This window comes from Mustela nivalis, assembly GCF_964662115.1.
Source record: "Mustela nivalis genome assembly, chromosome: 1".
Lineage (NCBI taxonomy): Eukaryota > Metazoa > Chordata > Mammalia > Carnivora > Mustelidae > Mustela > Mustela nivalis.
Genome location: NC_139020.1, coordinates 150,410,202 through 150,432,996, shown reverse-complemented (window position 1 = coordinate 150,432,996; position 22,795 = coordinate 150,410,202). Strand labels below are relative to the sequence as shown.

The following is a 22,795-nucleotide window of genomic DNA, read 5'->3' as shown; positions in this document are numbered from 1 at the left end:
CTTCAATGAGAGTTTCTCAAAAGTAGAATTTTCTTTAAAAAAAAAAGGGAAGGGGGCATGCGACGTTAAGTGTCTGCCTTTGGTTTGGGTCCTCACCTAAGTCCTGACCAGGACCTGGTATCGTGGGATCCAGCCCCGTGTAAGGGCTCCCTGCTCAGTGGGGAGTCTGCTAGCCGTGTTCCTTCTCACTGTCTCTGTCAAGTAAATAAAATCTTTAAATAATTTTTTTTCCTGTTATCCGCTCCAGATTATTACATCTGAATCTCTGGGTGTAAGACCTGGGATTCTGTAGTTTTAAAATGTTTTAGGTGATTCAGATAAGCTTACTTATAAATCACTGATTTAAATTATGGTAAAAAATTTTTAATTAATTTTGATTAACTTTGTTTAAACACCCTACAGACTGGTAATAATACCAACAAAGACGGATTGAATCATAAAGCTGAAAGTGGAGCCCTAATAGAAGCTGCAAAATCAAAGATACATCAGGTAGCATAAATTCTAAGAGAGGTTATGCATCACTTATATTTACTAATAGTTAAGAATGATGAAGAATATGATAGATCATTGAAAGCAGTAAATAATTCAAGGCATGTATGTTTGTTTGGCTTTTAAGTATTATAATTTAATAGCGTATTTATCCTTCTAATTATATTTGCTTAAAATGATAATACAACATCTTTTAATTACTTAAGAAAAGATTAAGTGAAATGGCCAGGGAATGTATTGGATGATAAAATCAGTTTGTAGACTACAAAAATTCATTCTTAATTAGTCAGGTACAGATAAAAAATGGTAGGAAGTAGAGAATTGCTGAATCACTATATTGTGCACTAAAACTAATACTGTACATTAATTATATGGAATTAAAATATAAATTTTTTTTGAAAATTTTAATATTTTTGCTTGGAATTTAAGTATAAATTTTATTCTACCATGTTTTTTGTTTTTGCTTTTTAGAATGTATTCTAAGAGTAGAGTGAAAATAGGTTATTTGAGATAATTTAAAACTTGCTTTTGAAAGTAACTGTTGTAAACAGATTGGCTTGAACTTTCATTTAATTAGAAAGTAAAACTTCCAGCGTGTGTAAATCCATCACAGTTCTCACATACTAGCATTTTCCTTTGACAGTATAAAGTAAGAGCTTATATCCAAATGAAGTCCCTGAAAGCATGCAAAAGGGAAATCAAGTCAGTCATGAACACAGCTGGAAATGTAAGTTTCTTCTTGATGTTTCTTTTCTTTTTTCCAATTTGTAACTTTTATGCCCTAAAACTTTCTTGTTTGGATAGTAGGTATTTGTCAGTCTTAAATAATTTATTTTAGTCTATTATACTGTGTATATATATACCACTAGATATAGAGCTTGACATTGGGATGTAAAATGGTGATCATACTGTGGCTATAATTTAATACTTTTCTCACTTAAAATTATAGCAAGCATTTTCACTTGGTGTGTAGCCCTCAAAACCACCATCTTAAATAGCTATCTAGTATTCTGGAAATGGCTTATCACAATTCACATAAACATTTACTGTTGGACACTTAGGGGGTTTTTTTAGTTTATACCAAAATATTTATTAAAGATGTACAGTTCAGCTGTATCCCAAACCTGCCACTTCCAGATGATCTTTGGCTTGATAGTACCTTCAATTTGACTAATGCTGCTAGAATATTTGAGATAAAATTACTCCTTCCTTCCACTCCCCCACTGATCACATAATTTTTAAGATGGTGGAGGAGAAAGAATTATGAACATTCTTGATGCTTTTGGGAAAACTGTTAACATTTTAAGTACGAAGTAATAAAGAGAAATAATTTGGTTTTGAACTATTGTAGTAGTTTGTACTACAAACAATAGTTTGTAGTAGAAATGGTTCAGGAAAAGTGACCCTAGAAATCCTAGGCAGGATCCACATTAGTCACTGGGTCAGTACTCAAGTGATTTTTTTTTTGAGGAGAACAAATTGTAGCCAAAGTCTGAGGAGGGTAGACTTGAGGCTAAGAGGGAAAAACCTAATTAGCCAGCTAACCATTATCAAATCTTTTTGAGATAAAAGACATGATCCTTGCCTTAACAGAAGCCATAATCACCAGGAAGAGAGAAACAGGAAAATAAATAATTGTATTGCAGGGTAGTAGTAATACCTAAATCAGGAGGAAGTACTGCTACCTGGAATAAGCTTTGGAAGCCCTTGTTTCCTCAACCTGAGGAAGAGCAAAGCATGAACAAGGACTTAGAAGAAAAGCCTATAGCTAAGCTAAAGTGAACTTAGCTAAACCAGGATCCCTGATGTCCTCCTAGATGAATGTTCAGTTTGTAGATCTGTGCATGCTTTTGCATTCTAAATAGGTATGGTTCATCAAAAGAAATGAAATCTTGCCATTTGCAACAACGTGGATGGAACTAGAGGGTATTATGCTTAGTGAAATAAGTCAATCAGAGAAAGACACTTATATGATCTCCCTGATATGAGGAAGTTGAGAGGCAATGTGAGAGTTTGGGGGGTAGTAAAAGAATAAATGAAACAAGATGGGATTGGGAGGGAGACAAACCATAATAGACTCTTAATCTCACGAAACAAATTTAGGGTTGCCGGGGGGGGGAGGAGAGAAGGGAGAAGGTTGTGGGGTTATGGACATTGGGGAAGGTATGTGCTATGAAGTGTGTAAACTTGGCAATTCACAGACCTGTACCCCTGGGGCTAATGATACATTATATGTTAATTAAAAAATTAAAAAGTAAAAAAGTAAATAAATAAATAGGTATACAGATGATCCTCCACTGGGAGGATTCTTAGGGGAAGTGAAACATGGTCTGCCATCCAAAATGTGAAATTTGTCACATGCAAGATGAGCTCTCAAAAATAAGGCATTCTGTTAGGTAATTCTTCCATCCATAGAATGATACTTCTTTTTTTCTATCTGGAAAGGCATTGGATTATTTGTATCCCTTTGGGTTCTGATGAATGTGCATCTACCCTAAAAAATAAGGGAGACCTCCAGTCTTTCTAAACAGTCATTGAACTGAAGGACCTAATTAAATTGACTTCCAGTTAGTAGTATAATAGATGAAGGCGGTCTGTTGATGATCTGTATTTTTATCCATATATACTGTATGTATTTTTTTTAGGCAGACCCTTAATTCAGTTGATAAGGTGCTCTCTGATAGGTTTAATTTTTTTAGAACGTGAAAGCAATGAAAAATTGTGAAGCTACAGTTTTTTGTGAGCACAACTTAAATGATTCATTTATGCTCTTGAATATATGCCAGTACAGCAGTATGATTATTATCTCACAATAGACATCTGAAAACAAAATATAAGCAACTTATATTTTCTTCACAGTCTGCGCCCTCTCTGTTTCTTAAAAGCAATTTTGAGTACTTAAGAGGCAATTATCGGAAAGCTGTGAAGCTATTAAATAGTTCAAACATTGCTGAACATCCAGGATTCATGAAAACAGGTAAAAGAAAATTGTGAAATTCTAGTATTGTCTTCCTGGCTCTTCTCTCTATTGTTGTTTGTTTCATCCAGTGCTCTTCAGTATGATTTTTGCTGATTTTTTAAAAATGAAATGTTTTATTATTTCTGCTGCAAAAAATTCTTAAGAACTTATTCTATTATTTGTTTCCACTTTATTTATTTTATAGATATATTTATTTATTTTAGAAAGAGCAGGAGTGTGCACGGGGAGGGCCAAAAAAAGGGTTGGGGGAGAAAGAGAAAAGAGAGAGAAGCAGACTCCCCACTGGTTGCGGAGCCTGAGGCTGGAATGATCCTAGAGCCTGTGTCAAAACCAAGAGTTGGATGTTTAACCTACTGAGCCACACAGGTACCCCTATTTATTTCCATTTTAGAAGAAGCTTCTAAAAGTAAACTTCTCTTTCACTTCACATATGCTTTCTTTCCTTTCATTTTTTAATACCAGCCAACAACAATTATGTCCAGGACATAAGGTCCTTGGGCTTTTACTTTGTGAAATGAAATCTTTTAAGGAAATGAGATGATAATGTTTTTACTTTTCCCTTTTCTCCCATAAAAGCTGTGAGCATATGATGATTTTTTAGACTATTAACTATAACAAAAATATTTCTATAAAGTTAAGAAGGTAATTATCATTATCTGTTCTCTATTTAGAAAGTTGCTGTTTTTTTAAGATTTTATTTATTTATTTGTCAGAGAGTGAGAGAGAGAACAAGCCAGTGAGCACAACAAAGGGGAGCGGCAGGCAGAGGGAGAAGCAGGCCTCCTGCCAAACAAGGAGCCAGACAGGGAACTACATCCCAGAACTCTGGGATCATGACCTGACCCAAAGGTAGAGGACTAAGGGACTGAGCCACCCAGGCATCCCTTTTAAGAAAGTTTTAATGAGGAGCAGCATCTGCGTGGCTTAGTCAGTTAAGCATCCTACTCTTGATTTGGGCTCTGGTAATGATCTCAGGGTAGTGAGATCAAGGCCTGCACTGGGCTCTGTGCTGGGTGTGGAGCCTGTTTAATTAAAATTCTGTCTGCCTCTGCCTCTCTCCCTGTCTAAAAAAGAAAATTTTAATGAGTTGCTTAATACTGTTGGTAAAATGAAAGGTAAAATTTGAGGCTTTCTGTTAAATTCACATCAATGCTGTTTTATGGGGAGAAAGGAGGAAAATCCATTTATTCAAGAAGTGAAGTCAAACATTTGAAAATGTTTTATCCCAAGTTTAAAATGCAAAGATGGGGGGCTCCTGGGTGGCTCAGTTGGTTAAGTCTCTGACTTTTGGTTTCAGCTCAGGTCATGGTCTCAGTATTGTAAGTTTAAACCCCACGTGGGGCTCTGTGCTCAGCGTGGAGTCTGCTTTTAGGATTCTTTCCCCCTCCTTTCCTCCCCGCCTTCACATGTGCATGCACTCTCTCAAATAAGTAAATAAATAAATAAAATCTTAAAATGCAACAGATGAAATAAGTTTTTTGGGATGTTTTGTTTTAGATTCTATTCAGATACGAAGATAGAACACACATGCAAGGGCACCTGGGTGGCTGAGTCCATTAAGCATCTGCCTTTGGCTTAGGTCGTGATCCCAAAGTCCTCGGATCAAGCTCCAAGACGGGCTCTCTGATCAACAGGGAGTCTGCGTCTCGCTTTCCCTCTACCTGCCGCTCCTCCTTGTTGTGCTTGCTCTCTCTTTCTCTCTCCCTGTCAAATACATAAATAAAAGAAAATCTTAAAAAATAAAGCATACCTGCAGACATACTCACTGCCCCCTCCCCCTTACCCATTCTGTTAAGTGGGGTTGTAAAAGATGGAGAAAAGCAGTTTGTTCCATTACAGTTCTCTTGGATATTCTTTTTTTTTTTTTTTTTAAAGAGAGAGGATGGGAAGCAAGCTCTCTGCTGAGCAGAGAGCCTGGATGTGGGCCTCGATCCCAGGACCCTGGGATCATGACCTAAGCCAAAGGCAGAAGCTTTAACCCAGTGAGCCACTCAGGTGCCCCTCTCTTGGATATTCTGTTTATTCTGAGTACCCATTTTTAACTCTGCTAAATTTTTGGTTTTGCTTTTTTTATTGTCATAATTTCCCCTCAGAGGCCCGTAACAGCCAAACAACTGAAATGATCTTTCAGACTAAATATTCAGTATCTTTTGAGAAAATTTTGCTTAGGGTTGTCTTGATACAGATTTCAGAATCAATATTATTAGGCTCAGTGGGTTAACTCTCTGCCTTCAGCTCAAGTCATGATCTCAGGGTCCTGGGGTCAAGCCCCGCATCAGGTTCTCTGCTCAGCAGGGAGCCTGCTTCCCCCTCTCTCTCTCTGCCTGCCTCTCTGCCTGCTTGTGATCTCTCTGTCAAATAAATAAATAAAATCTTTTAAAAAAATACTATTAGGCTCTACAGTGGAGTGAGGAGCAGGACATATAGTTGACTAGTCAACAGTTAAGATGATCTAATGGGGGCGCCTGGGTGGCTCAGTGGGTTAAAGCTTCTGCCTTCGGCTCAGGTCACGATCTCAGGGTCCTGGGATCGAGCCCCACATCGGGCTCTTTGCTCAGCGGGGAGCCTGCTGCTCCCCCACCTGCTTGTGATCTCTGTCAAATAAATAAAATCTTCAAAATAAAAAAAGATCTAATGGGAAAGATTTTTATATAGTAGTTATATATATTATGTACTAGTATTTTTCCATAGTTGTTAGTTTTAAAATATTTCATTCATTTCTCATTTGTAAAATTTAGTTTTTGCTGCTGATAAAATATGCTTATTGGAGAAGATTCGGGAATAGAACATTCCTTAAATTGTTCACAATGCCACTACCAGAGGCAGCCTCCTTTAAATATTTTAATGTATATCCTGCTATCTTCCGCTGAAGTCTACTATTTGTGTTTTTGAAATACACATCAGAAGAGAATCTTAGATTTCAGTATTAAGCATTAACTATTCTGAGTGTTAATTTTGTCAGTCTAGTCTGGCATTTTATTTTTTTATTTTTTAAACATTTTATTTATTTATTTGACAAAGAGACAGTGAGAAAGGGAACACAAGCCAGGGGCAGAGGGAGAGAGAGAAACAGCTTCCTGCTGAGCAGGGAGCCTGATTCTGGGCTTGATCCCAGGACCCTGGGATCATAACCTGAGCCAAAAGCAGATGCTTAACGCCTGAGCCACCTAGGCACCCCAAGTCCGGCATTTTATATCACTACTGATATACTGTCCGACTATCAGTAAATTGTTTTGGAGTATTTGGAAGCAGTTTACAAGAAGAAAACTAAAGGTTGGGTTGCTTTCATTACACCAAAATAAAGCCCAGAGAAATGAAGGGTTGAAATGTAAAAATCATAAAAGCAGCTAAAGAAAACTTGAATATTTTAATATTGTCGGGGGGGAGACTTGAGTAAATTTCATCCAAAATGCAAGAACCGTAGAGTTTAGGAAAGATGATTAGTATCACCACATAAAAATATAAAACTTTTTATGATTAAACACACATACATACACACTGAAGCAGGTCATAAGATAGGTGACACACTGGCTTTGAGGACAATATTTCATTTATTTATTTATTAAGATTTTATTTATTTATTTGACAGACAGATCACAAGTAGGCAGAGAGGCAGGCAGAGAGAGAGGAGAAAGCGGGCTCCTTGCTGAGCAGAGAGCCTGATACGGGGCTCAATCCCAGGACCCTGAGATCTTGACCCGAGCTGAAGGCAGAGGCTTTAACCCACTGAGCCACCCAGGCGCCCATGAGGACAATATTTTAAACAGATGTGACAGGATTCTGTAGCATACTAACAGGTAACCAATAGGAAAAACGTCCATAACCAAATTTTTAAAAATGGGTGAAGAACAGAAAGAAGCAGTGTGTGTGTATTACAGGATAAGAAATACAAATGCCTGGGGCGCCTGGGTGGCTCAGTGGGTTAAGCCGATGCCTTCGGCTCAGGTCATGATCTCAGGGTCCTGGGATCGAGTCCCGCATCGGGCTCTCTGCTTGGCAGGGAGCCTGCTTCCCTCTCTCTCTCTCTCTGCCTGCCTCTCCATCTACTTGTGATTTCTCTCTGTCAAATAAATAAATAAAATCTTTAAAAAAAAAAAAAGAAAGAAAAAAGAAATACAGATGCCTGGGGCGCCTGGGTGGCTCATTTGGTTAAGCCACTGCCTTCAGTTCAGGTCATAATCTCTGAGTCCCAGGATCCAGTTCCACATCAGGCTCCCAGCTCTGCTTCTCCCTCTGACCTTCTCAGCTCTCATGCTCCCTCTCACTTTCTCTCTCTCAAATGAATAAATAAAATTTAAAAAAAAAAAAAAGAAAGAAAGAAGGAAAGAAAGAAATACAATTGCCTAATAAGCTTGAGAAGATAGATGCTCAGCGAGTGATATTTAAAGATGAACTAAAAGAACAGTGGAGACTTTAGCAAGCAAAAGCGGATATTATACTGTTTTATGTGTTCTTGCTATTCATTTAGTATGTTTCCATATCTATTGATTCTTTGAAGTTTCTACATAATATTTTGTTGTGTGGATGCAATGTGTATATTGTTACTAATGTTACTTTTTGTCCTTTGCATTATTGTATTATTTGCCTATAGTTATTTAAAAATCAGAAGAAGAGATTAATAAGCAAGCTAAGAAAATCAATGGGTAGGGTTAGTTTATCACCTTTAATAAAAGATTTTATTTTTTATTTATTTTTTAAAGATTTTACTTATTTATTTGACAGAGAGAGAAAGAGATCACAAGTAGCCAGAGAGGCAGGCAGAGAAAGAGGGAGAAGCAGGCTCCCTGCTGAGCAGAGAGCCCGATACAGGACTCGATCCCATGACCCTGAGATCATGACCTGAGTCGAAGGCAGAGGCTTAACCCACTGAGCCACCCAGGCACCTCTAATAAAAGATTTTAAAAAGGAAAGGAGCTTAGAAAATTTTCAGATGTCCTGAATTTCAGATGCCTTGTAAACTTTTCCATAAGGACTAGGTGGAATTGCTGTTGCACTGCCAATTCTTGTGTGGCATTTGTCAACTGTAACATTTTTGGACAAATTTATTTGTGTTTTTGTCAGGTGAATGCTTGAGATGCATGTTCTGGAATAATCTTGGTTGCATCCATTTTGCCATGAGCAAGCACAATTTGGGAATTTTCTACTTTAAAAAGGCTCTACAGGAGAATGACAATGTTTGTGCACAGCTCAGTGCAGGCAGCACTGATCCAGGTGAGCCCATTGCTGGTGGACAGTTTGTATTTTACTACTTGAGAGCATGATTTTAAAGATCAAGCATCTGAGCACTGAGTAATGTATAACATTGTTGAATCACTTATGGTGAGTGCTATGAAGTGTGTAAGTTTCATGATTCACAGACCTGTACCCCCTGGGGCAAATAATACATTATAAGTTAATAAAAATAATTTTTAAAAATAAATTAAAAAAACAAAAACAAAAAAAAATATTGTTGAATCACTGTATTGTATACCCAAAACTAATATAACATGGTAAGTAAATTATACTGGAATTTTAAAAATAAGGTAGGTAGAGGGTATGTGCTATGGTGAGTGCTGTGAAGTGTGTAAACCTGGCGATTCACCGACCTGTACACCTGGGGCTAATAATATATGTTTATTAAAAATTTTTTAAATTATTAAAAAAATAAAAAGAATAGGTAGCTGGTGATCAGTGTCTAGTCAAAATGCACCCATATGTACCTACCTACAATTAACATTGACCCTGACCAACAGGTTTGACTCTGGGGATCTTTCGTAGATATGGCCACTTCAAATAGCAAGGTGGTAGGAGTAATTATCAAGGAAATTTAAATTACATTCACTTTTTCATGGATTTGAAAATCAGTAATCCATTAGGATAATGTTACAAAGCAAAGTATGTTACCAAGATTTCTTGGCTACTTTTTTTGGTGTTTTTGTTGTTGTTGTTTTCTTTTGTTTTTTAAGTAAGCTATATGCCCAGCATGGGGTTTGAACTCACAGCCCTGAAATTACCTACTGAGCCAGCCACGTGCCCGTAAACTAGTTTTATTATAGCTTCTTTCCAAGGTTTCACATGGGATGTTATAGGCAGCCTGACAGTCTTTATTTTTTTAATTTTTTGCACCTGATAATCTTTGAGCAAATTCCTGAAGTCTCTTATGTTAATAATCATATGCTATGGATCCTTGACCTAGAATGCTTAAAATCAACCAATTATTTAGCTTTTTTAAACATAAAAACACTGATGAAATGTGTATCCAAAATTATAAGTAGTCTTATTTTGTTGTAGACTATGAAACTTCAAATAAGCAAATACACCATAGTCGTCATAGATACAGTATATTTTCTATTTTCATAGGTTCCCAAACCCCTGCTAACATTAGCAGAATACTTCTGGCTAAAAAAGCACATTACAATAAAATGGTTAACCAAAATGAAAGTTAAAAAAGAAAGTGAATCTTCTAAAAAGGTAGCAAGGTGGTTTAAGATTCATAGAATCTAGTCAGTGGGTCCTATCTTTGTTTTCCTGTCTGGACCATTGTTACCTGGGGAGCTGGCAAATAAGAGACATTTCTGGCTACACCAGCACAAGCAACTGAGATGACTCTGGAGAATATTTGTGGGGTTGAAGATAAAGATCATCACTAGCAGAGAGCTATTACAACTTTATACTGGTCTAGAACACCTGGGTGGCTCAGTTGGTTAAGTATCTACCTTTGGCTCACGTCATGATCCTGAGTTCCTGGGATCCAGTTCCATGTTGGGAATCTCTGCTCAGTAGGGAGTCTGCTTCTCCCTGTCTCATGCTGCTCTTCTGGCTTATGCTCTCTCTGTCAAATAAAATCATTAAAACAACAACAGCAAAAACTTCACACTGGGGTCCATGGTATTAAACAAGGTAGTATTTAAGTATTTAACAGTATTTTCAATGTAATGTAATTAATGTAATTAATACATTACATTGATGTAATTACATCAATGTTATGTAATGTGTGTTCAATGTAACTATTATTTTTAATCTAATGATTTTTTTTTTTTTTTACCTAATTTGTATCATTAGGCAAGAAATTTTCGGGAAGACCCATGTGTACATTGCTAACCAACAAGAGGTATGAGTTGCTATATAACTGTGGCATTCAGCTTCTTCACATTGGAAGACCTCTTGCTGCCTTTGAGTGTCTGATTGAAGCTGTTCAGGTTTATCATGCAAATCCCCGCCTCTGGCTAAGGCTGGCTGAATGCTGCATTGCTGCAAATAAGGGGGTGAGTGCTCCTTGGATATCTTTTTGTTTAAAAAACCTCCCCTTGCTTGTTACATAGAAAACAAAAAATACTTGGAAACACACAAGACGTCATTCTCTTATAACTCTCAGGGAATTTATAAAGATAGTCTGCTCTTTAACAGTTGGATAAAATATTTAGTTTCTTAAAGTCATTTGTTAACATTCTGGTTCTTAAAATATATCAGGCTGTATCAGCAGTCGCATTAAAGAGGTGAAGTCAACGAGAGGGCCATATCTGTTGGAACAGTGATCTACTAGCTGCTGGGTCAGGTTCCATATCATCTGGTGGCCTGGCCTGAGTATGGTATGTGCATCAGGTGGTTAGAGTAGGACTAAGACCATGAGTGTGGACAGAACTGTACAACACTACCTTTCCTTTGGTGCCTACGGGCTTTACTTTTGATTCAGTAAATGGTTCAGAATTCATGGATTATCAGGCTGTCTCCTTCACACCTTTGTCACCAGCGACTGTGAGAATTAGGCCAGTTTACATGGGTGTCCTTGCCTAGATTATCTGCATGTAGTGGTTGGTGGAAGCCTTTGAAATCTCAAGTGGGGAGTGGTCAGTAGGAGTAGAAGAAAGGTTGTATCAGAATTACCAGATGCCTGTATCACCCCCTTTCCTATCCCCCACCCATCCTTGCTGTGCTCTTTGGTTTGCCTGCCATAGATGATATAGAAGTTTTTACGCTCCTTCTACTGCTGAACAGCACTTCCTGAGGAACAGTTGCAAAAACTAACATTTAGAAGTATGTTTGCCTGGCAGTATTCACACATGATACTGAAGTAGTTTATGATTTGGTATGTATATACCACTAGGGGAAGAGATAAGTGCTGTCTTTGAAGGGCTTTAATCATTTATTTAAGTCTGATTTGTCTTTTAAAAGACAATTTTTTTTTTTTTAAGATTTTATTTGAAGAGCGAGAACACAAGCAGGGAGAACAGCAGGCAGAGGGAGAGGGAGAAACAGGCTCCCTGCTGAGCAAGGAGCCTGATGTGGGACTCAGTCCTTGGACCCTGGGATCATGACTCAAGCCGAAGGTAGATGTTTAACTGACTGAGCCACCCAGGCACCCTAAAATACAACTTTCTTATTGGATAATTCTTTTTTTTTTTTTTTTTTTTAAAGATTTTATTTATTTATTTGTAAGAGACAGAGGGAGAGAGAGCAAGCGAGCACAGGCAGACAAAGAGGCAGGCAGAGGCAGAGGGAGAAGCAGGCTCCCCGCCGAGCAAGGAGCCCAATGTGGGACTCGATCCCAGGACCCTGGGATCATGACCTGAGCCGAAGGCAGCTGCTTAACCAACTGAGCCACCCAGGCGTCCCTTATTGGATAATTCTTAAATTAACTCACAATTCTAGGTAGTATTTATTTTTTTTTTTTTAAAACAATCTCTAGAAATTTCTTACTCTTTTTTTTTTTTTTTAAAGATTTTATTTATTTGACAGACAGAGATCACAAGTAGGCAGAGAGGCAGGCAGAGAGAGAGTGAGAGAAGGAAGCAGGCTCCCTGCTGAGCAGAGAGCCTGATGTGGGACTCGATCCCAGGACCCTGAGATCATGACCTGACCGAAGGCAGCGGCTTAACCCACTGAACCACCCAGGTGCCCCTAGAAATTTCTTACTCTTTATTCCATTGATGAATGTAAGGGTTGGAGGCCTCTCATTTGGATAGTTATCGGAAACCAGGGAATTAGATCTTCTTAGGAGTAGAGAAATACAGTAAGGTTTAAAATTACTTATTTTTAGAAATAATACCTTTAGGATTGTCTTCATTCTATGGATTTTATTATGAAATCCTCCTCCCCCCAATTTTCTTATACAAAGCTCTAAATTTCTAATTTTTTTAAAAAGATTTTATTTATTTTGAGAGAGAAGAAAGAGTGTGCACAAAAGGCAGTGAAGGGCAGACAGAGAGGGAGAAGCGGACTCCATGCTGAGTAGGGAACCCAGTGCAGGGCTCAATCCCAGGATTGTGGGATCATGACCTGAGACAAAGGCAGACACTTAATCAACTGAGCCACCTACGCGTCCCCAGAATTTCTGATTTTTAAAAAATGGTAGGGGTGCCCTGGATGGCTATGTCAGTTGAGCATCCAACTCTTGGTTTTGGCTCCCATTGGGATCTCAGAGTTATGGGATGGAACCCTGCATCCAACCCTGTACTCAACAGTGTGGAGTCTGCTTGGGATTCTCCCTCTCCCTCCTCTGCTCCTCCCCCCTGCTCATACACACTCTCTCTGAAATAAATAAAAAGTCTTTTTTTTTTTTTAAAGATTTTACTTACTCATTTGACAGAGAGGGAGACACAGCAAGACAGGGAACACAAACAGGGGGAGTGTTAGAGGGAAAAGCAGGCTCCCCACTGAGCAGGGAGCATGACACAGGTCTCGATCCCAGGGTCCTAGGATCATGACCTGAGCCAAAGGCAGCCACTCTAAATGGACTGAGCCACCCAGGTGCCCCAGTAAATAAAAAATTTTTTTAAATGGTAAAGATGACTTGATTGCCATAATTTGGTGAATCTCGGAACACTCAGTTTGTGCTACAAATAGGACTTTACCAAAAATAATTATCTAGGTGTGCTTGGGTGGCTCAGTGGGTTAAAGCCTCAGCCTTTGGCTCAGGTCAGGATCCCAGGGTCCTGGGATCGAGGCCCGAATCGGGCTCTCTGCTCATCAGGGAGCCTGCTTCCTCCTCTCTCTCTGCCTGCCTCTTTGCCTACTTGTGATCTCTGTCTGTCAAATAAATAAATAAAATCTTTAAAAAATATAATAATAATTATCTATGTCTATGCTAATCCTTCTAAAAAGGATCTGAAGTGCCCTAAAAGACAGTGAAAACAACCCCCAAAATAATCCTGAATAAAACCAGAAACCAGGGGTGCCTGGGTGGCTCAGTTGTTGGGCATCTGCCTTCGGCTTAGGTAACAATCCTGGAGTCCTGGGATCCAGTCCCACATGAGGCTTCCTCCTTGGCGGGAAGCCTGCATCTCCCTCTGCCTGCCTCTCCTGCTTGTGTTCCCTCTCTCACTGTGTCTCTCCCTCTCTCTCTCTCAAATAAATAAAATCTTAAAAAAAAGGGGGGAAAACAAAATCCCAGTAAGTAATATAAACTCCAAATAAAATTCCATAAAATGTATTTACTCAGTATAGAAGGAATATTGAACAAAGCAGTTTGTACCTTCAGAAATAAAACCATTTTGGAGGTGCCTGTGTGGCTCAGTCTGTTAAGCAAGCATCTGCCTTTGGCTCGGGTTATGATCCCAGGGTCCTGGGGACAGGGTCCCTGCTTATTCCTCTGCCCCTCCCCTCTCTTGTGCACTCTCTCACTCTGTCTCTCTCTCAAATCTTTAAAAATAAGTAGATAAATTCATTTTTTAATAAGAAGAACCAATTGTTAAATTGGTGATGCTGAGATGATTTATGTCCTGTTTATGTGATGCTCATTGCTTCAGACCTGCTTTTAGCAGAAGCAGGGCTTACGCTTATTGGTTCGGTGTAATATATGTGAGATCTGCTCATTACAGAATGTAGATGTAATTGTAGGAAGGTATTTAAGCAATGTAAGAGACGACTATTAAAATATATAAATAAAATGTGTTGTTTATTTTTCTTAGTTCTGAAACTCAGATATGTTGAGTGCTATTGCTGTTATGGCAGTATAAAGTAATATTTTAATTACATATGATTCTTTGACATCATGACTCATCTGACACACTTTCTGGCTATTGGTGTATTATTTAAAGTATAGTTTATTATTGTGGATTTTTATTTCCATTCCATCTTTGTTTTCATCTATTACATATTCACAATCTATCCATCTGATCTGTGTGGATGACCTTAAAGATCAGGAAAGAATGTATGGATGAATCTGGGGCAACTGGGTGGCTCAGTGGGTTAAGCCTCTACCTTCGGCTCAGGTCATGGTCAGGGTCCTGGGATCGAGCCCTGCATAGGGCTCTTTGCTCAATGGGAAGCCTGTTCTCCCCCCGCCCCCTGCCTCTGCCTGCCTCTCTGCCTATTTGTGATTTCTCTCTCTGTCAAAATAAACAATAAATATTTATTATTTATAAAAATAAATAATAATTAAATAATATACAATGTTTATTATATATATAATATTTTATATAATAAAATAAATAATAAATAAAATCTTTTTAAAAAATGTGTGAATGAATCAGAATCATTCTAAATTTATCACTACCACAAGGAAAAGAAGTCAGAATGGAAGTCTCTCCCGGTACTGGTTCAGAATATCCACATTCTGTAATTTTTCATTAATGTTGCTTGGCTACCTCCTCGACACAAAATTTCCAATCAGAGAGGTGATTCTGTCGGTTTGGGGTCCAACTTATGGTCTCCACTCAGGTCATGATATCACGGTTGTGCGATCATGCCCCTCATTGGACTCTGTGCTCAGTGTGGAGTCTGCTTCAGATTCTCTCTCCCTCATTATCTCTCAAATAAATAAATAAAATCTTTTAAAAATATTTTTTACTTGGGGCACCTGGGTGGCTCAGTGGGTTGAGCCTCTGCCTTTGGCTCAGGTCATGATCTTGGGGTCCTGGGATCAAGCCCCGCATCAGGCTCTCTGCTCAACCGGGAGCCTGATTCCCCCCTTTCTTTCTACCTGCCTCTTTGCCTACTTGTGACCTCTGTCTCTCTCTTTCAAATCAATAAATAAAATCTTAAAAAATATATATATATTCTCAAAAAAATATATAGTTTTTACTCAGAACAGTTCTGTTGTATTTTTAAGCATGTATTTTTTTTTTTTTTAAAGATTTTATTTATTTATTTGACAGAGAGAGATCACAGGTAGGTAGAGAGGCTGGCAGAGAGAAAGAGAGAGAGGGAAGCAGGCTCCCTCCTGAGCAGAGAGCCCGATGTGGGACTCGATCCCAGGACCCTGAGATCATGACCCGAGCCGAAGGCAGCGGCTTAACCCACTGAGCCACCCAGGCGCCCCAAGCATGTATTTTTTAAGCACTGTGTATTATTTTTGTTTGAAATGAATATGCATGTGAGTCCTTGTTTTATTAGAAGTCATAAATAGAAGTACAACCATAATAAACTTATAGTAGGACAACAACAGTACAGAAACATTATGCTTAGAGAAGGACTTTCAGCAGGGCAGAGTTTAGCTCTGAGTTCATATGGATTGGCTCCAGTTTATTCCTGCATATGAGAATCTGCCTGATTTTATATGACTAATTGGGAATCCACCTCAGGTAACTCAGAGACTTTGAGTGAAAGGGACGATGAAGGCAGCTGACATCCACCATTAACTTGCCATAGTAAGATGATGCATCTTAGTGAAATATCCTAAAATACTATATATGTGTAAGTAGCTTTTACTGTTTTCTTTTACTGGGTTTTAGGATTTTAATTTCCTAGAAGGCAAGAATTGAGCCCATGTAAATTTCAACATATAGCTTGTCCAAGTTTAGAAGTTGTTGACAATTTAATGCTTCGAATGAAGAAGGACAAGATTTGTGTTTTAGAAAATAGAGGTGCTTCCCTTTTTCATTGAGTTTTTGTGGCTCTCCTATGTTTCCTTACTCTGATGTCAAAGTACCGTAATATGCAGCATGGTTCCTGGGATGTAGAATGTTCTAAAGAGATGCTTGAGTCATTCTTGAATGGCCTTTTTTCCTTAGTATTACCTCAGACTTCATATTAAAATACGGCATGTAATGGACATCAGAAGAAAGCAGGAGTGGCAATCCTTATATCAGATCAATTAGATTTTAAGCCAAAGACTATAATAAGAGATGAGGAAGGACACTATATCATACTCAAAGGGTCTGTCCAACAAGAAGATTTAACAATTTTAAATATCTATGCCCCCAACGTGGGAGCAGCCAACTATATAAACCAATTAATAACAAAATCAAAGAAACACATCAACAATAATACAATAATAGTAGGGGACTTTAACACTCCCCTCACTGAAATGGACAGATCATCCAAGCAAAAGATCAGCAAGGAAATAAAGGCCTTAAACGACACACTGGACCAGATGGACATCACAGATATATTCAGAACATTTCATCCCAAAGCAACAGAATACACATTCTTCTCTAGTGCACATGGAACATTCTCCAGAATAGATCACATCCTCGGTCCTAAATCAGGACTCAACCGGTATCAAAAGATTGGGATCATTCCCTGCATATTTTCACACCACAATGCTCTAAAGCTAGAACTCAACCACAAAAGGAAGTTTGGAAAGAACCCAAATACATGGAGACTAAACAGCATCCTTCTAAAGAATGAATGGGTCAACTGGGAAATTAAAGAAGAATTGAAAAAAATCATGGAAACAAATGATAATGAAAATACAACGGTTCAAAATCTGTGGGACACAACAAAGGCAGTCCTGAGAGGAAAATATATAGCGGTACAAGCCTTTCTCAAGAAACAAGAAAGGTCTCAGGTACACAACCTAACCCTACACCTAAAGGAGCTGGAGAAAGAACAAGAAAGAAACCCTAACCCAGCAGGAGAAGAGAAATCATAAAGATCAGAGCAGAAATCAATGAAATAGAAACCAAAAAAACAATAGAACAAATCAACAAAAGTAGGAGCTGGTTCTTTGAAAGAATTAATAAAATTGATAAACCCCTGGCCAGACTTATCAAAAAGAAAAGAGAAAGGACCCAAATAAATAAAATCATGAATGAAAGAGGAGAGATCACAACTAACACCAAAGAAATACAAACTATTATAAGAACATACTATGAGCAACTCTACGCCAATAAATTTGACAATCTGGAAGAAATGGATGCATTCCTAGAAACATAAACTACCACAACTGAACCAGGAAGAAATAGAAAGCCTGAACAGACCCATAACCAGTAAGGAGATTGAAACAGTCATTAAAAATCTTCAAACAAACAAAAGCCCAGGGCCAGACGGCTTCCCGGGGGAATTCTACCAAACATTTAAAGAAGAACTAATTCCTATTCTCCTGAAACTGTTCCAAAAAATAGAAATGGAAGGAAAACTTCCAAACTCATTTTATGAGGCCAGCATCACCTTGATCCCCAAACCAGACAAGGATCCCATCAAAAAAGAGAGCTATAGACCAATATCCTTGATGAACACAGATGCGAAAATACTCAACAAAATACTAGCAAATAGGATTCAACAGTACATTAAAAGGATTATTCACCACAACCAAGTGGGATTTATTCCAGGGCTGCAAGGTTGGTTCAACATTCGCAAATCAGTCAATGTGATACAACACATCAATAAAAGAAAGAACAAGAACCATATGATACTCTCAATAGATGCTGAAAAAGCATTTGACAAAGTACAGCATACCTTCCTGATCAAAACTCTTCAAAGTGTAGGGATAGAGGGCACATACCTCAATATCATCAAAGCCATCTATGAAAAACCCACCGCAAATATCATTCTCAATGGAGAAAAACTGAAAGCTTTTCTGCTAAGGTCAGGAACACGGCAGGGATGTCCATTATCACCACTGCTATTCAACATAGTACTAGAGGTCCTAGCCTCAGCAGTCAGACAACAAAAGGAAATTAAAGGCATCCAAATCGGCAAAGAAGAAGTCAAATTATCACTCTTCGCAGATGATATGATACTATATGTGGAAAACCCAAAAGACTCCACTCCAAAACTGCTAGAACTTACATAGGAATTCCGTAAAGTGTCAGGATATAAAATCAATGCACAGAAATCAGTTGCATTTCTCTACACCAACAGCAAGACAGAAGAAAGAGAAATTAAAGAGTCAATCCCATTTACAATTGCACCCAAAATCATAAGATACCTAGGAATAACCCTAACCAAAGAGGCACAGAATCTATGCTCAGGAAACTATAAAGTACTCATGAAAGAAATGGAGGAAAACACAAAGAAATGGAAAAATGTTCCATGCTCCTGGATTGGAAGAATAAATATTGTGAAAATGTCTATGCTACCTAAAGCAATCTACACATTTAATACAATTCCTATCAAAGTACCATCCATCTTTTTCAAAGAAATGGAACAAATAATTCTAAAATTTATATGGAACCAGAAAAGACCTCGAATAGCCAAAGGAATATTGAAAAAGAAAGCCAACGTTGGTGGCATCACAATTCCGGACTTCAAGCTCTATTACAAAGCTGTCATCATCAAGACAGCATGGTACTGGCACAAAAACAGACACATAGATCAATGGAACAGAATAGAGAGCCCAGAAATAGACCCTCAACTCTACAGTCAACTAATCTTCGACAAAGCAGGAAAGAATGTCCAATGGAAAAAAGACAGCCTCTTCAATAAATGGTGCTGGGAAAATTGGACAGCCACATACAGAAGAATGAAGTTGGACCATTTCCTTACACCACACACAAAAATAGACTCAAAATGGATGAAGGACCTCAATGTGCGAAAGGAATCCATCAAAATCCTTGAGGAGAACACAGGCAGCAACCTCTTCGACCTCAGCCGCAGCAACATCTTCCTAGGAACAACGCCAAAGGCAAGGGAAGCAAGGGCAAAAATGAACTATTGGGATTTCATCAAGATCAAAAGCTTTTGCACAGCAAAGGAAACAGTTAACAAAATCAAAAGACAACTGACAGAATGGGAGAAGATATTTGCAAACGACATATCAGATAAAGGACTAGTGTCCAGAATCTATAAAGAACTTAGCAAACTCAATACCCAAAGAACAAATAATCCAATCAAGAAATGGGCAGAGGACATGAACAGACATTTCTGCAAAGAAGACATCCAGATGGCCAACAGACACATAAAAAGGGCTCGATATCACTCGGCATCAGGGAAATACAAATCAAAACCACAATGAGATATCACCTCACACCAGTCAGAATGGCTAAAATCAACAAGTCAGGAAATGACAGATGCTGGCGAGGATGCAGAGAAAAGGGAACCCTCCTTCAGTGTTGGTGGGAATGCAAGCTGGTGCAGCCGCTCTGGAAAACAGCATGGAGGTTCCTCAAAATGTTGAAAATAGAACTGCCCTATGACCCAGCCATTGCACTTTTGGGTATTTACCCTAAAGATACAAACGTAGTGATCCAAAGGGGCACGTGCACCCGAATGTTTATAGCAGCAATGTCCACAATAGCCAAACTATGGAAAGAACCTAGATGTCCATCAACAGATGAGTGGATAAAGATGTGGTATATATACACAATGGAATACTATGCAGCCATCAAAAGAAATGAAATCTTGCCATTTGCGACAACATAGATGGAACTAGAGCGTATCATGCTTAGCGAAATAAGTCAAGCAGAGAAAGGCTACTATCATATGATCTTCCTGATATGAGGAAGTGGTGATGCAACATGGGGGCTTAAGTGGGTAGGAGAAGAATAAATGAAACAAGATGGGATTGGGAGGAAGACAAACCATAAGTGACTCTTAATCTCACAAAACAAACTGAGGGGGGCGCCTGGGTGGCTCAGTGGATTAAAGCCTCTGTCTTCAGCTCAGGTCATGATCCTAGGGTCTTGGGATCGAGCCCCACATCGGGCTCTCTGCTCAGCAGGGAGCCTGCTTCCCCACTCTCTCTCTGCCTGCTTGTCATCTCTGTCAAATAAATAAATAAAATATTTAAAAAAAAAAAAAACTGAGGGTTGCTGGGGTGAGGGGGTTTGGGACAAGGGGGTGGGATTATGGACATTGGGGAGGGTATATGCTTTGGTGAGTGCTGTGAAGTGTGTAAACCTGGTGATTCACAGACCTATACCCCTGGGGATAAAAATATATGTTTATAAAATACGGCATGTATCACAGACCTCCTGCTTCATGTACTAACTACCCTTCAGTATGGACATCCTTCTCTCCACATCAGTAGATCTTAGGAACTTCCTTGGAGTAACTGGAGAAGTATTAGATCATTTTTCACATCCTGTCTTACAGTTGCATTAAATTAATTGGAAATTATTTGTATTTTGCAGACTGCTGAACAAGAAACTAAAGGCCTTCCAAGTAAGAAAGGAATTGTACAGTCTATTGTTGGTCAAGGCTATCATCGTAAAATAGTTCTGGCATCACAGTCCATACAGAATACTGTATATAAGTAAGTATTTTGCAAAGAGGAAGTCTAGATATTTAACATTGTTTCACATAATATTATTTATGTATAAAAATATGCAAAAGACTTATCACTTCATGGGAGGAACCACTTTGTAGCTAGATTTTATTGCTACTTCAACAAGTACATCCCCTGTATAGGTTCACAGTGAGTATTCCCTGATACAGGATTTCATTTTATTACATCTGTGCTGAAACTGTTGATGGCCTGAGAGACCCTGGTCTATTCAGTACCATTATTCACAATGTCCAGAAGAGGGCATCTTGATGTTTCCTTTTTATATAATTTATTATGTAATTTATCATAGATGCTTTTTATTTAGGTGTTTTCTTATAGTCCCTCAAACTAATTCTTAGTATTTAGAAAGAAAAGTACTAATAATACACAAAGTAATCAAAGCATTAGAAAGCTGTCACATGTAAACCTTCAATAACTTTTAAATATGAACATTTTTATCTTGTATAAAGATTCCAATTTGGAGTTGCTGTTATTTCTAAAGTAGTAAGCTTTATAAAAAATTTGCTATTGTTTTACTTTCCCACAAAATAAAATTGTTCCACTGCCATTTAAAAGTTCTCCCAAAGTTTTAATAATAATAGTAACTGGCACACAATAGTTTGGTCTTAGTTTATTTCAACCATAATGCACTTTTCTTTTAAAGGCTTAAGATGAAGGATCATCTTCTTACAATTTCAAAATTACTACTGCTTTTCACCTTTATTTTCCTAATAAAGATTAGTTTGGTGTATTGAACAATAGAAAGTTACATAAAATCTCAAAAAAATTATAAGACAAAACTTAGAAGTATTTTCAAAATGAGATCAACCAAAATGAGACTCAAATGTGAATATCTACATTCTTTCCAATTCTTACTGTACTTGCCCCAGTCCTCACTACAGTTTTCCTTGTCTATAACTCTTCTGTTACATTAACAGCAACATTACAGATAACCTTTAAGCTGGTTTCCATCCTTAACCCCATTCCTAGAGTACAATTTATGTGATGTTTGTACTTGCTATATATTATTCATACGTTTTTAAATTTTATACGTAATATTTAGGATTTAGGTTCTTTAGAATTCTTTTATAACTGCTTTTTTTCAAATTTCTACCTGTTGGCAAATTTTCATTTACAGTTATATTGGTTTTTTCCCTGATACTAGAAAAGTCTTATTTATTTTTAAGTTATTTACTTAGCTAATTTGGTTTTGTTTTTTTAAGTGATGGACAGTCTTCAGCCATTCCTGTAGCCAGTATGGAGTTTGCAGCCATTTGTCTCAGAAATGCCTTGTTGCTCTTACCCGAGGAACAGCAAGATCCAAAGCAGGAAAATGGGTCTAAAAATAGTAATCAATTAGGTGGGAACACGGAAAGCAGTGAAAGCAGTGAAACTTGCAGGTATTCTAATCCCTTTGGCCCCCTTTGGTGAAATCCCTCATGACTTCATCAGTAAGCCTCTTTGTCCTTTAGATGAATTCCTAAAATCTGGAGCCTGAATTTCCTAAATCCCCTGTTTTGAATAATAAGAAAGGAAAGTATGAATGTTAAGTATTTCTGGAAGAGAGAAGTAATTTGAAGACTGAGGAGAGAACCTTCGAAAAGTGGAAAGAAACAGGTTTTCTTTAACAGGAGTATTTGTAAAGAAATTGCTCTCAGAGAGGGCACTTTGTTTTTACAAAAATACCTAAATCCTGAAACTTCTCCTTTCTTCTTAACCTGTGCCTTTTCTCGTACTATTCCATAAACCATTAACCCCCAGAATATTTCTATAGTTTTTTAGTGTAAGTTAAATACTAACCACTCTCCAGAAATTAAGAGAACTTTTGGTAATAATAAAACACCATTATATATAAAGTTCTTTTTGCACATGGCACCTTTAAATTGAAGTGTTTCATTCCAGTGTCTTTTGTTGATTTTGATAGAAATATATGTATTAAAGAAAATTTGAAACAAAATTACAGGGTTTGTTTTTTTTTT

The 22,795-nt window shown here is 37.9% G+C and overlaps 1 protein-coding gene across 11 annotated transcripts in view; it reads left to right on the top strand.

The window, feature by feature from the left end:
* The window catches only part of CNOT10 (CCR4-NOT transcription complex subunit 10), an 81,616-nt gene that overhangs the window by 30,817 nt on the left and 28,004 nt on the right, over positions 1 to 22,795 (top strand). For all 11 annotated transcript variants that reach the window (XM_082725833.1, XM_082725825.1, XM_082725831.1 and 8 more), the window contains 7 exons: positions 403 to 489; positions 1,133 to 1,216; positions 3,349 to 3,466; positions 8,531 to 8,680; positions 10,511 to 10,713; positions 20,683 to 20,804; positions 22,040 to 22,216. In XM_082725833.1, the coding sequence (XP_082581959.1) occupies positions 403 to 489; positions 1,133 to 1,216; positions 3,349 to 3,466; positions 8,531 to 8,680; positions 10,511 to 10,713; positions 20,683 to 20,804; positions 22,040 to 22,216 (941 nt within the window). The remainder of the gene's footprint in view (positions 1 to 402; positions 490 to 1,132; positions 1,217 to 3,348; positions 3,467 to 8,530; positions 8,681 to 10,510; positions 10,714 to 20,682; positions 20,805 to 22,039; positions 22,217 to 22,795) is intronic.